General features: G+C 40.8%; 1 protein-coding gene across 1 annotated transcript in view; it reads left to right on the top strand.

Moving 5' to 3' along the window:
* The window catches only part of st13 (ST13 Hsp70 interacting protein), a 41,707-nt gene extending 24,152 nt beyond the window's left edge, over positions 1-17,555 (top strand). The window contains exons 8-12 of the mRNA XM_048521381.2: positions 4,683-4,785; positions 10,173-10,289; positions 13,670-13,718; positions 15,926-16,023; positions 17,089-17,555. Of these exons, the coding sequence (XP_048377338.1) occupies positions 4,683-4,785; positions 10,173-10,289; positions 13,670-13,718; positions 15,926-16,023; positions 17,089-17,217 (496 nt within the window). The 3' untranslated portion in view covers positions 17,218-17,555. The remainder of the gene's footprint in view (positions 1-4,682; positions 4,786-10,172; positions 10,290-13,669; positions 13,719-15,925; positions 16,024-17,088) is intronic.

Below are 17,555 nucleotides of genomic sequence, written 5' to 3'. Positions count from 1 at the left end.
AGGACTGTTATGAATCAATCACATTGCTGTTATTTCCTTCCCTCATGACATTAGTGAACCAGAAGGGTTTTTACAAAGATTGTTGATAGTTTCATATTGCCATTACTGAAGCCAGCATGAAATCTAGATTTTATGAATTGAATTGAAATTTTATTAGTTTCAAATCTCGCCAGGACACCTATGTCCCCAGTGCATTGATTAGCCTGGGCGTCTGAATTACTAATGGAGCAGAAAGTGACTATGCCACAACCAATGTATAAAGTTGCTGGTGCTTTGCCACAAGACAGGAATTTGACTGCATTTGCTGTTTCTAATGAGAAAATGTCATGAGAGATCAGTTGATAGCAATGTGTGGCAGTTTGTTGATGATTGTTTCATCATTAGCTGTAGGCTGATTTGAGGATTTGCTTGAAATACTCTGTCTATATTTTGAGCACTTGGGCTCTTTCTGTGAGCAGTGCTGATAAACTAGTAGAGTGAGAGCATCTCAGAATCTCTTCCAGTCTTTGTAGTCTGGATGTTCCGGAAGTTTGCCTGCTTCTGATTTAGTCAAGTGCTTTTCATCCTGTGTTTGCGCTGGACAGTTGCTGTGATCCCAGCTGGTGTTACTACTGGACAAGTCAGATTGCAGAATGAAATTTGGCTTGAAAGATCATTCTATATAGTTTCTTTTTATCACGGTGATCCTTCACTTAAACCAAGGCTCACAGGACTACAGATTTTTTAAAATTCATTAACGGGATGAAGGTGTCACTGGCTAGACAGCATTTGTTGCCCACGCCTATCTGCCCAGAGGGCATTTCAGAGTCAGCCACATTGCTGTGGGTCTGGAGTCACACGTTGGCCATAGAACATAGAACAATACAGTCCAGAACAGGCCCTTTGGCCCTTGATGTTGCGCCAGCCTGTCAACTAATCAAAGCCCCTCCCCCTACACTATCCCATCATTATCCATATACTTATCCAAGGAATGTTTAAATGCCCCTAATGTGGCTGAGTTAACTACATTGGCAGGCAGGGCGTTCCACGCCCTTACCACTCTGAGTAAAGAACCTGCCTCTGACATCTGTCTTAAATCTAACACCACTCAATTTGTAGCTGTGCCCCCCTTGTACAAGCTGAAGTCATCATCCTCGGAAAAAGACTCTCACTGTCCACCCTATCTAATCCTCTGATCATCTTGTATGTCTCTATTAAATCTCCTCTTAGCCTCCTTCTCTCCAATGAGAATAGGCCCAAGTCCCTCAGCCTTTCTTCATAGGGCCTGCGCTCCAGACCAGGCAACATCATGGTAAATCTCCTCTGCACCTTTTCCAATGCTTCCACATCCTTCCTGTAATGGGGCGACCAGAACTGCATGCAGTATTCCAAATGAGGCCGCACTAGCGTTTTGTACAGTAGCAGCATGACATCACGGCTCCGGAACTCAATCCCTCTACCAGTAAAACCTAAAACAACGTAAGCCTTCTTGACAGCCCTATCAACCTGGGTGGCACCTTTCAGGGATCTATGTACATGGACACCAAGATCCCTCTGCACATCCACACTACCAAGAATCTTTCCATTGACCCGGTATTCTGCCTTCCTATTATTCTTCCCAAAGTGAATCACCTCACATTTATCTGTATTAAACTCCATTTGCCACCTTTCCGCCCCAATTCTGCAGTTTATCCAAGTCTCCCTGCAACATTCTTCCACACCGTCCACCACTCCACTGACTTTAGTGTCATCTGCAAACTTACTAACCCATCCACCTATGCCTGTGTTCAAGTCATTTATAAAAATGACAAACAGCAGTGGTCCCAAAACAGATCCTTGAGGCACACCACTAGTAACCGGACTCCTGGCTGAATATTTTCCATCAACCACCACTCGTTGCCTTCTTACAGAAAGCCAGTTTCTAATCCAAACTGCTAAATCTCCCTCAATCCCATGCCTCTGTATTTTCTCCAATAGCCTACCATGTGGAACCTTATCGAAAGCTTTACTGAAGTCCATGTACACCACGTCAACTGCCCTACCCTCATCCACATGCTTGGTCACCTTCTCAAAAAAACTCCATGAGGTTTGTGAGACACGACCTGCCCTTGACCAATCCATGTTGACTATCCCCAATCAAGTTGTTGCTTGCTAGATGATTATAAATCCTATCTCTCATAATCCTTTCCAAAACTTTTCCTACAACAGACGTAAGGCTCACTGGTCTATACTTACCTCTGTCATCTCTACTGCCCTTCTTGAACAAGTGCACAACATTTGTAATCCTCCAGTCCTCTGGTACTAAACCTGTGGACAGTGAGGACTCAAAGTTCAAGGCCAAAGGCTCCGCCATCTCCTCCCTAGCTTCCCGCAGAATCCTCGGGAAAAATCCCATCTGTCCGAGGGGATTTATCTGCCTTCACACCTTGTAAAATTGATAGCACCTCCTGCTTACTAACCTCAATCCTTTCAATTCTAGTAGCCTGTAACTCAGTCTTCTCCTCTACAATATTCTCCTTTTCCTGAGTGAAAACAGATGAGAAATATCCATTTAGCACCTCGCCGATCTCCACAGGGTCCAGACACAACTTCCCACTTCTGTCTTTGACTGGCCCTCTTCCTATCCTAGTCATCCTCTTATTCCTCACGTACCTATAGAAAGCTTTAGGATTCTCCTTTTTTCTGCCTGTTAACGTCTGCTCATGTCCCCTCCTTGCTCTTCTTAACCCACTCTTTAAATTCTTCCTAGTTAATCTGTAACTCTCCATCACCTCATCTGAACCATCTCGTCTCATTGTCACATAAGCCTCCCTCTTCCGCTTAACAAGAGATACAGTTTCTTTAGTAAACCACAGTTCCCTTACCTTATCGCTTCCTCCCTGCCTGACAGGGACATATCTATCAACGACACGCAATATCTGTTCCTTAAACCAGCTCCACATTTCGATTGTCCCCATCCCCTGCATTTTGCTAACCCATTCTATGCCTCCTAAGTCTTGCCTAATGGCATTATGATTGCCCTTCCCCCCATCTATAACTCTTGCCCTGTGGCATGTTCCTATCCCTTTCCATCGCTAAACTAAACGTAACCAAATTATGGTCACTCTCTCTAAAGTGCTCACCTACCACTAAATCAAACACCTGGCCTGGTTCATTACCAAGTACCAGATCCAGTGTGGCCTCCCCTCTTGTCGGCCTTTCGACATACTGAGTCAGGAAACCGTCCTGCACACATTGAACAAAAGCCGATCCATCTGACGTACTAGAGTTATAGCATTTCCAGTCAACGTTAGGGAAGTTAAAGTCTCCTACAATGACCACCCTATTCCTTTCACTCCCGCCCAGACCCGTTTACCAATTCTCTCCTCCACGTCCCTGGAACTTTGCGGAGGCCTATAAAAAACTCCCAGCAGTGTTACCTCTCCTCTCCTGTTTCTGACCTCAGCCCATACCACCTCAGTAGACGTGTCCTCATCAAAAGTTCTTTCAGCCACCATTATACTGTCTTTGACTAACAAAGCCACACCTCCCCCTCTTTTACCACCTTCCCTGATCTTAATGAAAGATCTAAACCCTGGAACTTGCAACATCCTTTCCTGACCTTGCTCTGTCCAGGTCTCTGAAATGGCCACAAAGTCCCAGGTACCAATCCATGCTGCAAACTCACCTACCTTATTCCGGATACTCCTGGCATTGATGTAGACACACTTCAAACCAGCTTGCTGTCTGCCAGCACACTCCTGTGACAGTGACATCCTGCCCATGTCCTCCCTACTCTCTTCCTCCTGTGTACTGGAGCTACACCACAGTTTCCCATCCCCCTGCTGAGCTAGTTTAAATCCGCCCAAATGGCACTAGCAAATTTCCCACCCAGGATATTAGCACCCCTCTGGTTCAAATGGAGACCGTTCTGTTTGTAGAGGTCCCACCTTCCCCAGAATGAGCCCCAATTGTCCATGTACCTGAAGCCCTCCCTCCTGCACCATTCCTGCAGCTACGTGTTCAGCTGAAATCTCTCCCTGTTCTTTGCCTCGCTATCATGTGGCACAGGTAACAAACCAGAGATAACCACTCTGTTTGTTCTAGCTCTCAGCTTCCACCCTAGCTCCCTGAAATCCTGCCTGACATCCCTATCCCTCTTTCTACCTATGACGTTGGTACCTATGTGGACCATGAGTTGGGGCTGGCCACCCTCTTCCCTTCAGGACCCCAGAAACATGATCCAAGACATCATGAACTCTGGCACCTGGGAGGCAACACACCAATCGTGAGTCTCTTTCGTTCCCAACAAACCTTCTATGTGTCCCTCGAACTATTGAGTCCCCAATGACTAACACTGTTCCTTTCTCACCCCTTCCCTTCTGTGTAAGAGGGACAGACTCTGTGCCAGAGACCTGCACCACAATGAGTTATTTCATTTGTCTCTACATGCATTTAACAAAGAAAGCTGAGAGCTTGTTCACTTTTTCTTCATTCTGTGATACTAGCAGATTTTAAGTAATAATGTACGATTTCGTGATGAAGTAAGGGTACGAATGCACAGGTACACTTTTTGCTTGTCGTTAACACTGTTCGTCCTGTTGGCTGCATGTGACCATGTCCATTCTAGTAACTATTGATAGTTGTTGAAAAACTGACTGAGGCTGTGGATTTGAAGCTTCCAGTTGTAAACCTTGCTGTTTTATAATTATTCCATCAAATAGATTGCTTGGTCACTGGGAGGAGGCAGCACGGGATCTGGCCACAGCCTGTAAATTGGATTATGATGATGATACCAGCTCTACGCTTAAGGAGGTGCAACCTCGGGTCAGTGACCACGTTCTAGTCACATTTTTGCTTAAAATTTTGTGGATTGGAGAATAAATGGCAAAGTAAACTTATAATTGTATTTCTAAAGCACCTTCAAGTTCTTTAGAACTTCAGAAGTGTTTTGCATCTGATTTACTTTGTAATGCATTCAGCTATGTGAGCATATTCTATTTATGTTGGGCACGTGGCCAAAGAAGGATTTGCTGGTGGAAGTGGTTTCTCTGGCCTAACAAGGGTAGGAGAAAAGTTGAGAATTTGTGCAGTCTTCAGATTAGCTTTTGTGTAAAAAAAAAATCATTGTATGGAAGTGCTTTCAAAAATCTTATTCCAGTTTCAAATCCCTCCTTGGCTACCTAATTCTACCAGTATAAATATCTCCAGTTCTATAACTTAGTGATCTTTGCCATCTTTCACATCTGACTCCTTGGATATCTCCATTATTAATCAACATCATTATTACCAATGATGATAAGCTGCTAAGGCCACGACCTCTAAATTCTCTCCCTAAACTCCTCCACCACCTTCTCTCCTTCCTCTTCAGAAAATCCTTAAAGCCTGCCCAATTGATCAGAGTTTTCCTTACCGAGTTCCGTAATTTCTCTTTCATGGCTCAGTATCAAACTTTTCTAGTGCTCTTGTGAAGCACCACAGAATACTTGATGTAAGTGAAAGTTGTTATTTTGCATATTATTGTAATATGAAATAAAAGCAATTAATGCTGAAAATGTGGAGTGGGGGATTTTTAGTGGCCAGAATTATATTTTTTCTTTTCATGAGAAGTGGGTATTGATGACTAAGCCAGCATTTATTGCCAATCCCTAACTGCCTAGAGGGCAATTAAGAGTAAACCACATTGCTGTAGGTCTGAGGTAACATGTAGACCAGACTGGTTACAGATGGTCACTTTCCTTCCCTAAAGTTCATTAACAAGTCAGATGGGTTAATATGACAACCAGCAGTAGTTACCATGAGAGCCATGAGGCTAAATTATTATTCCAGATTAGTTTTTGTTGCATTCAGACTTCATCTGATGGGATTCAAACCTGTATCCCCAGAACATTAGCCTGGGGCTCTGTGTTACTAGCCTAGTAACGTTAGCACTTTGTCGCCACCTCCCATTATGTTCTGAGCCATTGTAGCCCTTGATGAGTTTGCTCCTGCGTCAAAATGGTTGACACTTAACTGGAATATCAAATCAAGACATTTACATACGGCTAATAAGCATTGGGTTTATCGCATTCCAAGATTGGGGTTACAAAAAAATAATTGGAGCTGTTTAAGTTTAGAATCTAACTGTACTCAAAGTAGTCTGTCAACTAGTTATTTTAAACGTGCACAGACAGCTGGGAAAAGATGGATTACTTCAAACGTGCCCTGCTTAAAAACAAACCTATTCAACAATAATCTGCAGTTATATAGGGTCTTTAATGTAGCAATAATATCCTAAGGCATTAAACAGAATTTGATATGGAATCTCTCAGATGTTGGGGATAGTTTTTATAGTCATTGAAGTACAGTCACTGACTGTTTCAAAAGCTCCAGCTACTTCTAGTTGTGCAGTTGAAATGTAATAAGACCAAGATATAATGGCCATTCCTAAACATCTTGATAATGTTACATTTTCTTCAGGGGCCCAATTAAGAGTAAACTACTTTTGGTATGGGACTGGAGTTGTGTAAAGTCAGGTTATTTTCTGTCTAAATGGCATGTACGAATCACTTGGGTTTTTGTGGTAATCCACTCTAACCAATGTAAAATATACAGCAGGCAGTTCGCACTCGGCAAACTCCCACAAACACAATTTGCTTATGATAATCTCTTTTTGATGTTTGTTGAGGTATCAATTGAGAACTTATATTTATTTGTTGGAGCACCTGGGAATACTCCCATGTTGTTCTTTAAAATAACTTGCGCATCAGAGAGGGAAAATGGCCAAGAGTGCTATGCAGAGACGCAGCTAAATTTCTGGATTATAACGAGGAGTGGAAGTCATAGCTGTGTTCTGACTTGTGGAACTACAGCCTTAAAGACTTCTTCTTGTAAGAAGTAAGAATGTGAAACTGTTACTTTGAGCTTATGTGAACTCTCTTTCTGGCGCTGTATGCTGTAGCTACTCGTAAAAGAAGTTGGGAGAAAGAAATGTTCAGTGCAGTATCTGAAACTAACAGGTGGCGAATGAAGTTTGTAATTACAAATGCTGATGGGCCAAGAGTACAGCTGCTATCGGAGGGTGGGTTGGATGGTTACAGCATGGTGCAATTTTAAAAATGTAGTTTGAATCATGAGCGAAGTGGCTTAACTGTCTTACTTCCTGTTTCTTCTAGCCCAACAACATTAGCTAAAAGAAAAAGTGGCCATTCTACGAACATCTCATTCTGCTTGCCTTTGATGGGAAAAATAAAGGCATGGGGGTTTGCCATTTAGTTGTTAAACCTTTTCTGCCTTTGAGAGTTCATGGCTGATATATGACCTAACTCCAAATCAAATTTTCCCCAAGACTTATTTCTTCTAGATAACAAAAAAAAGTAGCATCAGTTGACCTATGCAAAACAGTTACATACTTTGATCACCCTGGCTTATTTACATCTCCCTGCTGTTCTCTGCCTTTATAGTGTATAAATTATATATAATTACTTAAACTTTTACTGCTAGTTTGAATGCAGGGCTGGAAGGTACGATAGTGAGATTTGCAGAGGACACAAAAATTGGTGGGAATGTAAGTTGCAATCAAGAAATAAGAAATTTATTACTGAATAAGTAAATAAATTTAAGTGAATTGGATAAAATTTTGCTGATGGAATTTAACATGGATAAATGTGAGGTTAACAAAAACAAAGTTGCTGGAAAAGTTCAGCAGGTCTGGCAACATCTGTGGAGGAGAAAACAGAGTTAACGTTTTGGGTCTAGTGACCCTTCCTCAGAATTCTGAGGAAGGGTCACTGGACCTGAAATGTTAACTCTGTTTTCTCCTCCACAGATGCTGTCAGATCTGCTGAGCTTTTCCAGTGTTTTTGCTCCTGATTCACAGCATCTGCAGTTCTTTCGGTTTTTATTAAGTGTGACGCTATCCATTTTGGTTGAAAATATAAGGCAACTAATTATTTAAATGGTGAGAAACCTCAAATTTCTTTGGTCCAGAGGGATCTGGGTATCCTCATTGTGAGATCACGTTCAAAGAACCAGACGACCAGGTGTAAGGCGAAATAGAGTCCCCAAAATCAGCGCTCAAAAGCAGCCATTTTATACAGAATTCGAGCATACATTAACATTCTGACACTTGAGTGTTAAGCGGTAGACATTGTACAAAAAGTGTTTTGCAGGAAATCTGAGATGTTACCAGTAATTGAGTGTTAATGGTTATTTTAATGAGATTAGAGTGCCCTTGCATAGTTCAAAAGGTGTTAGTTTTGTTATTTTCAAGATTTAGAATTTTAAAGTTAGAAAAAGGCATCTTGTGTTTTATAAATAAATGTCTGCGTTCCCACCAGTTCCCATCTGTGGTTTTTATTCACTATCGCTCGTTTATTTAGTTTTATGCTTGTGTCTATCTGTGGGTTCTGTTTACTAACATTCATTCATTCATTCGTTCATTCATTCATTTGGGGTTGCGTGGGTCTGGATACAGTGCCATTAGTTTTATTAGTAAGTTAAAGGTTGCTTACATACACTGCATAACATTTTTTAGTTTTATTAGTGGGGTAAAGTTTTTATATACATGTTGAATAAAAACTTGGGACAAGTACCTGGCTACATAAATTACAGGAAAAGTCTGCCGGGCAATCCGGTTATCACCTTTGATTGATATTTGCAGTTACTCTAGATGGAGGGAGAAGGTGAACAATTTGGTAGTAGCGGCTATTCAGTTGGATTTTAATAGCAAATAACACAGTTTTTGGTGTTGGAGTGCAAAAAGATTCCATCCTGTACAGTTTTTTTAAGCCGTCACATCTGACTGCACCTTTGAGTGGAATGTTGGTCTTGTTTAAATGAGGTACTTTACATAGCGTGTTATGCATGAGTGTGCTTTCAAGTGAGGTGTAACCGCAAATTGAAGAGGTCGTAACCTGCCTGATACAGTAGCAAACCTCTGAATGTTTGAATGGGGGCTGGCTAGTACGTGGAAATCTGCAGTTAGTATTATAACTATGAATTAGTGGATTAATAGACATGATTTATGGAGTTATAGTAAAAGTCGTTAACACCTTTGAATTCTGATATATCATCATGCATGAGTTGCAGAAAGCTGGTATGAGGTACAGCAGATAATGAGGGAAAACAGAAATTGCTGTAAAAGCTCAGCAGGTCTAACAGCCTCTGTGGAGACAGAAACAGAGCTAATGTTTCAGGTCCAGTGACCCTTCCTCAAAACTTCACGAAATGTTAACTCTGATTTCTCTCCACAGAGGCTGCCAGACCTGCTGAGCTTTTCCAGCATCCACAGTTCTTTTGGTTTTCATTTAGGGAAAATTTAATGTTTTCATTTATTGTCAAATGACTGGAGTATGAAAGTAGGGAAGTGTTGTTGCAGTTGCACAATGCATTGGTATTGGTGAGACCACATCTGGAATACTGTGTACAGTTTTGGCCCCCTTCCTTGAACAATGTAATTGCATTAAAAGCAGAATAGAGAAATCTTTAATTTGAGTTGAAAGGCTTGTTTTAGGAGAAGAGGTTGAGCGGTTTAGACCTGAACATGCTGGATTTTGGATGGAGGAGAAGCAACATAATTGAGGTATGCAAGATGCTAAAAGAGATTGACAAAATAGAAGTACAGTGGATGTTTCCTCTTGTGGGGTAATCTAGAATGAGAGGTCATAGTTTTGGGCTGACAGGTGGCAGACTGTAAACACATGAGGAATGACTTCTCTTAGAGGATTCATTCCAGTGTGCTGTGGGTGCCAAGAGACTGAATAAATTCAAGGAGGAGTTTGGCAAAATTTTAAACAGTAATGGGTTACACGGTTATGGGGCGCTGGTAGGAAAGTGAGTTTGAGACCGAGATGAGATCAGCCAGGATTGTATTAAATGGCAGAGCATGTTCAAGGGGCTGAAATGCCTACTCCTCCTGTTCCTAACTCTTAAAGTTCATCAGGGGAAGTGTCCTATTTAATGTTTGTGCGAACATAGATTTAATTAAGCATTTCTAATTAACTCTTGCATACTGCTTCGTAATGCATAGCTATTAACCATTAAATGTTAGTTTTCATTCATGACAGGATCGTTGTGGGCATGGACATAAGTTTGCAAAAAATCTTTTACAGCTTGTAATGGATATGCAGAGGATCTGACTGTCCTTGTGGAGTTTAGCTTGGAGTAGGTTGTAGGCTGATGAACAGGTCTATTTATTAAAGAATCTTTATTATATTTTGACCAAATCTCCATAGGCTCAAAAGATTATAGAACACAGAAGAAAATACGAAAGGAAGCGTGAAGAGAAGGCTATGCGAGAGCGAATAGAGCGTGCAAAAAAAGCAAAGGAGGAACATGAAAAAGCACGTAAGGTAAGTGGTATGGTGCTAAAAATCACATTCACGTTTTCTTTACTCCAAATTCTCCCTTTTTTCCTCCTGATGATACATATTTCTGCTTAGAGTACATGGATTCTCTGGCTGCTTTCAACTCCACAGGCAAATATTAATCTCAGAGAGATTCTGGTCACAGAACGTTAATAGTCTTTTAACTTATGAGGGTCTGTACAACTGACTTCAATGCCTGTGCATGCACGTCTTGGCAAGAATCAATGAATAATAACTGTGCATAGTATCTGTAACTTTTATATAGAGTCAAGTACAGAAACAGTTCCCTTGGCCCAACTGGTCCATATCATCCTCTTCCTACATATTTTCATCCTACCTGTTAAGGCAAAACCTGAAACACTATAACTATCTTCTTCTTTATGGTTTTTCTTATTTTACTTGAGAGTTGCAACAATGATTAATTTTTGTTCAGTCATGGGATGTAAGCATTACTGGCTGGGCTAGCATTTACTACGTCATTCGTAGGTACCCTTGAGAAGGTAATGGTAAGCTGCTTCTTGAACTGCTGAAGTCCCTTTTGTGGACTGACCTGCAAAACGTTTTAGGAGAGAGCTCCCACCTTTTGACCCAGGAAGGAATGTTTCCAAGTCAGGATGATGTGCATCCTTGGACAAGTTGCAGATCGTGGTGTTCCCATGTATCTGCTGTGTTGATTCTCCTAGTCTGGCTTATGACATACACGTCCCAAAAAAACACAGTTAAGGTTGCAAAGCCATCTGAATCTCAGTACATATATGATCAGGATTGTCAATAACTTTAATGTGATGGTACCAGTATGCTGCTTCTGACTTATACCTGAGCTTCATGCTTTGTAATTGAAACTGCTGTCAAGCTGCTACAGATTTGAAACATCAATCTATATTTACTGTTAGATCATTTTCGTAGTTTAAATGAAAGATGTGTGAATTGCATTACACTTGAATCGAACCTTTGACTATGTTGGTGCATCCTTACAAGCTAGGTCTAACTATAGAAAATTTCCTGACACTCCGATTTAAATAAAGCACTACGTGAGAAAAGAAGATATACAACAGTTATTTTTGTTGTTTCACAATTCCAAATTTTAAAAAATCAATTTGTAACTCAGAATAAAGACCTGCTTTGAAACTTCAGATTGCATCACCATAAATGCTGTTATGACCAAACATTTGCAATTACAGAAAATTATTCAACCAGAAAGAGCACAACCCAAATTACCAGGATTTTTAATAATGCTATAAGTCCCAAATTTGAAGATGGAATAACGGACATCTAGCTCTTCACAAAATTATCAACAGAGGTGACTAAATTGTTCACCAAAGTAAGCAATTTTTTGAGAAGGGTTTGAAATGAAAACTGCCAAAAAGAGTTGAGGCTTTTCAAACTCAACCCCAGAGTTCAGAAATCATCATCTATCTGAATTCACTGAATTGTCATTAGTCACAAGTTGCTTTTCAGGCAAGTCTTCAAAGAGGTCAAGAACTTGCATAAAGCTTCTCATTGTGTAAAGTATATCCCAAAGAACTTAGCAGTTAATAAATTTTTCTGTTCGAGTGTAGCCAATTTATACACAATAGGATCTGTAGCACTTGACACAAGTAACTCGTTTATGTGTTGTGTGTGAGAGTTGAATACTGGCTATGGTACTAAAAAAAATCCTGGCTCTTCAAATGTAGCATATGTATATATTAGCAAGCAATATGTTGTCATCTTCTTAAAGTACTGCAGTGAATTGTTAGCCTAGATTTCGTGCTTGCATCCTGCGTGGGATTGTACTTGAAGCCAAGTACTATCACAACTCGAGAGACACCTGATCAGTAAAATTCTGCCACACTTGTGCCTGCCAGGATGACCTGTTTGTTGTGACTCATTGCCAGTGTACTACTCACTGGGCAGGCTCAATTATTCCAGTCTTCAATTTTATTGTTGCTCTGATGCTAAAGACTTGATTGGTCACTAAATTCAGTGACAGTCTGGTTAGTAAATTTGTACTTGACCGTATCTCAAGAGGATTGGCGACATGGAGCAGATATCAGCATTTAAATTCTGGAAGCTTCAAAATGGTATGAAATAAAAATCCCAAAGCAGCAAAGTAGGTTTAAACACCAAAATGAATCTTCAAAATGAGCTGACCCATTTTGAACTTTCGGTGATGAGATTGAGCTAGGTGGGCTGAAGTTCAAATCAACTGGTGGCGTCTGTTGTTGAGCCTTTGTTTTTCCTGAGTTTTGTTTCTGGGCTTATTTGGATAATCAATTCTTTCCATGCAAAGTTAAGATTATAAAAGATGCTGTTAATGCTTGTTACAATAGGACAATGGGCTGGCAGATGTGTTACATTTTGGACAGTCAGTTTGACCCAGCATGCTATTGACAATGAACCAACATTTAGACATTCTACTGACTTCACCCTTTTGCTGCAGAGGTGATCTTAATCGTGAGCAGAGCAGGAGTCATTACTGAGTTAGGATGTCGGATTCTCTTTTAGGAAGTGGTGTAGCCCCAATTTTGACTAAAAAGAAAGGGCAGTGTAACTTCAAAGCTGCAAGATGAGCAAGCAGTGCAGCAGAAGTTAGAGGTTTTGTCCAGGAATGTAGCATAGAAGGTGGGTGGGTTTTCTTTCTTGAGAAAGGTGACTCTCACCAAGGTGGAATAGTGTATTTTTATATTCATACATGCAACTGGTTGATAACTGTGATCATACCCAATGATCTGTATTCTTCATCTCATGAAGTTAAGCCATTTATGATTTCAGACAAACTTTGCCACCTCTGCTGTTAGTTTGATCTTCCTTTTTGTGAGAAACTAAGATAAATATGTGAAAGATGTTAAGTATTCAGTTCAGGTTATAAGCAGATGCTGTTATTGATTATATTACTGCAATATTAGATGTAGAGCAGTGAAAATAAAATCAGAGGGATTCCAGTCCTTAAAGAGTGACTAATGTTGGATAACCTGAGGAAGTACCTATGGTAGACTGGAATTTATAAACAAACCTTCAATGATAACTCAGTAATCTGCAGGAACTGAATGCCTGACAATCAGGGACTGAAGTTTGTTGTGTTTTTTTCATGGGATGTGCAGTACTGGTAACGTTGATCAGATCCTGGAGATTCTCTTTGAGATTTTAAGGAGACTCTGACTTGTGGCTGACATTTTACAGTCTGAAAGTTGGCTGTAAACACTTGTACCCAATAGAATAATTGACACCAGATGTTCTGCATAGAGACGGGACTCCAAAGGGGACATCAATGATTCACTATATCCATGTTTAGCAGTCACAACAGCCTTTGTATTCAAACAAATGTTTAATTTCTTGATTTGTAGCCTGTTTGTGGTCCAGAAACATCTCTTCTCTTATTTCAGGAGGAAGAGGCTCGCCGTCCAGGGGCAGCTGGATTCAGTGGTTTCCCAGGTTTGTTTTTCTGTATTCCTTTGTACTCCCCAGTTGGCCAACAAAGGATGAACATCTCAACTAAGCGGTGACTGCTGTTTTAAGGCAGCTGCGAGGAATGCAACACCTGACCAGGGATACTCTGCTATACGGGGCAAATCCTTCCAACTGCTTTACTGAACAGTTTTGAGTTTTAAAAAAATCATTCATCGCAATGGAGGTGCCAAGATTTGCAATGAAATATTGCACATTTCTGATATGTTTATCAAGGTTTCTTCAGTGATGAGATGCTCCCTATAGCCAGTGGTTGCTGCATGGTAATTGTTATGCTTTCTTCCCATTTAGCCTCCTTTCTAGTTTTTTTTTAATGGTTTTAGCACCAGTTTGAGTTTGTGACCCACCATGAAAGTGTTCATGCCGTTGTCCTTGAAGAAATGCACTAGTATGTGTTCCGAGACGCCCTTTTATTTGCCTTGCTATTCCCAGTTGATCGCAAACTGGCAGCCTCCTCAAGCCAAGCTCTGGGTAAGTAATCCATTGCATCGATTCTTACTAGGCTATGGTTTCAAGGAGGCAAGCAACATTCTGATTATTCTCCAGAAGTGGCTGTTTTTCATGCTGTCCCAGACAATGAATGTCAGTGTGCTATTCAATAACCGAGGGCATCGCAACAAACTCTGCTCTGTTCTTGCCCAAACCTTGTCACACATGCACTCTCTGACAGGAGTCAGTAAGTCAGACTCGGTGCCTAACCTTGCTAGACCAAAAGTGTATGACCGTTGCTATCCCACTGAAGATTGGGCCACTACCATAAACTGGTAACAAAATGTGAAGCTGGATGAACACCCCAGGCCAAGCAGCATCTTAAGAGCACAAAAGCTGATGTTTCGGGCCTAGACCCTTCATCTGACCCTTTTCTGATGAAGGGTCTAGGCCCGAAACGTCAGCTTTTGTGCTCCTAAGATGCTGCATGGCCTGCTGTGTTCATCCAGCTTCACATTTTGTTATCTCAGAGTCTCCAGCATCTGCAGTTCCATTATCTCTGATACCATAAACTGGTTATTTCGCACATCTGCACCTTCTGTGGTATGAGTGCATTTCATAAAATGAACAAATGCAGTTAGTGGTGGGGCATTGGCTAGTGTTGTCAAACAGAGACTTAGGGGTTCAGGTAAACAGTTCTTTGAAATTTGCATCACAGGTAGACCAGTTGGTTAAGAAGGTGTTTAGTTCACTTGCCTTCATTGTTCAGACCATTGAGTATGAATTGGGACATCACGTTGAGGTTGTACAGACGTAGGTGAGGCCGCTTTTGGAGTTATGGCGAGTTTATGTTATAAAGAGAAGCTGGATAGGCTGTGACTTTTACTGGATCGTAGGAGGGTGTGGGGTGACTTTATAGAGGTTTATAAAATCATGAGGGGCATAGATAAAGTGAATAGCAAAGGTCTTTTCCTTAGGGTGGGGAATTTCAAAACTGGAGTGTGTATTTTTAAGGTGAAAGGAGAAAGATTTAAAAGAGACCCGAGGGGCAAGTTTTTCTCACACAAGGTGGTTTGTGTGTGTGATGAACTGCCGGAAGAAGTAGTAGATACAAATACAGTTACAACATAAGACCTTTTGATAGGTACGTGAATCAGAAAGCTTTAGTGTGACATGGGCCAAATGGAGTCATGTGGAACTATTCTACTTTGGGAAACTTGGTCAGCAGGATGTATTGGACTAAAGGGTATATTTCCTTGCTCCATGACACTCTGAATGTAGAATTTGACCCCAGGATAATTTAGAAACCCAATGTGCTTGTTGTTTAGAGATATTTCTGACATTCTAGATTAAGTTTTTATACAGACAGCAATGCTGTAAATCGCTGCAGGTCAGGCAGCATCTGTGGTGAGAGAGCAAGTTATCGTTTTGAGTGTAAGATTGAAGCACAATAGCCTTTTTGTTTTTTTAAACAATTGTTAAAGCCTGAAAATGTTTCTGAAGACACTGTTTTGCTGTCTTTGAAGCTGACCGCTGCTTTCTGTCACTTGCCAGTAAGGTCAGCTTTTTCTTGGCACGTATTCACACATTTATACAAATAACAGCCTACGATATATATATCTGTTCAGTTGGAGGTCAGTTCCATCAATCATGGGAAAAGATCATTGTTTCTGTATTACTTCTTGATCACCTTGTCATTGAATTCAGAATCATTATTAATTATTTTGTAATCTTCCTATCTTCAGGAGGTGCTGGTGGTTTTCCAGGAGGAATGCCTGGGATGGCAGGAATGCCTGGTTTGAATGATCTACTTGGTGACCCAGAGGTGCTTGCAGCTATGCAGGTAACTGAAAATCGAGTTTTCAGTCTCAGCGCACAGTCGTGTGTGGTAGTTTCTCACTGGAAAAACTCTTGTAGTCAGAGTTGCCACTACTGTGGTGGATAGTAGAGGGATTGGGATTGGAATCCTGATATTTAAGCCCCTGGGCTATCTGATCCAAATGATGCCATGTCACTGTACATATCCAAGAAGGTCAAATTGTTGACTTTTGAAACATATGTTTACAAAGAAGCTCGCTGTTTATAAGATGAATGTCCAGCTTGAGAAACTGTTGCCTTTGGTTAATGTCTCAAAGAGAAATGAGATATGTATTCAGCATCATGTTTCCTGCTGTGCGTTTGTGATGCACTTGCTTTCTTGCTACCTTTGTTTTCCTCTCCTCTTCATGTTAGACAATAGCAGTTTGTAGTCCTTTCACCTGCTTTGACCAATTTCTGTTGAGTGGTTACAGGCTGAAAGCAGCTACTTGTTTGGGGAGAGAGATGTTTTTGCTTCCCCTTTATCTTGCCTGTTTTGAAGGCAGTGATTCATACTAGAATGCACCTTCACAAAGAGCTAAGAAACTATATCACTCCCCAGTTATGTTTAATATGGCTTTGGACAGAATTGTATTGTGAATTGGGAGGGGATGTGACAGTAAAGTTGCTAAACTTCCAGAGGACCATAGAACAGCTCTCATTATAAACAGATGACTGGTGTTGGTTTAACCAGAGGTTTGCCATGTCTTGGCCAAGATCAAGAAGGTAGAACCTTCATGATGACCTCAGTCATTCCAGAAAGGGTGTATGAATGAATGAGAACTGAACTATTGTCAGAGTTATCGATGGCTGCACTTCCGGTAATCCTGTTTTGTGATTTAGAGTTGAAGTTGGCATGATTACTAACTTGGGATTGCTCTGTCACTTTTCATGAGATCTGCTGAGTACACAGATTGGGAGCGAGCTATGATCCTCGTTTAGCCTCAGAAACTGGCAGTCAAAAGAAAATTTATGAAGCTAGCCTTAAACTTTGTGCATTTTCCTGCATTCCTTGTCTATTAGAGCATTATTTATCTGTTTTTCTCTGCAGGATCCTGAGATAATGGCTGCATTCCAAGATGTGGCCCAGAACCCAGCTAACATCTCAAAATACCAGAACAACCCCAAGGTGATGAATTTTGTGGGAAAACTATCAACTAAATTTGGTGCCAAGCCATAAAGGGGCAGATCACAGGCTGTTGGAAATTTAATCTTAATTAGAATTCCCTCCCCACCACCCCATGCACTGCTCTTGTATCTATATACCTCCCAATGTTCAGAGTAGCCTGCTATATTTTTGAGTCTCTTTCTTATAGACTTTGGTTTTTTTGAAACGGAAAAAAATTGTTTCTCATGCAAATAAACTCTCATGCTGCTTAATGTCTATGGTGACCTGGGTCTGGAAACAGGTTTATCACTCACACTGAGACTTGAGAGTATTAACCCTTTCACTACAAACGTTGGGGATATTTGATGCCTCTTCTATCAATTAATGCTAAAATAAACTGTTTAAAATTG

The sequence above is a fragment of the Stegostoma tigrinum genome, chromosome 38 (assembly GCF_030684315.1).
Source record: "Stegostoma tigrinum isolate sSteTig4 chromosome 38, sSteTig4.hap1, whole genome shotgun sequence".
NCBI classification, from domain to species: domain Eukaryota; kingdom Metazoa; phylum Chordata; class Chondrichthyes; order Orectolobiformes; family Stegostomatidae; genus Stegostoma; species Stegostoma tigrinum.
Note: the sequence above shows the minus strand (reverse complement) of the source record. Positions and strands in the feature narration are given on the sequence as shown.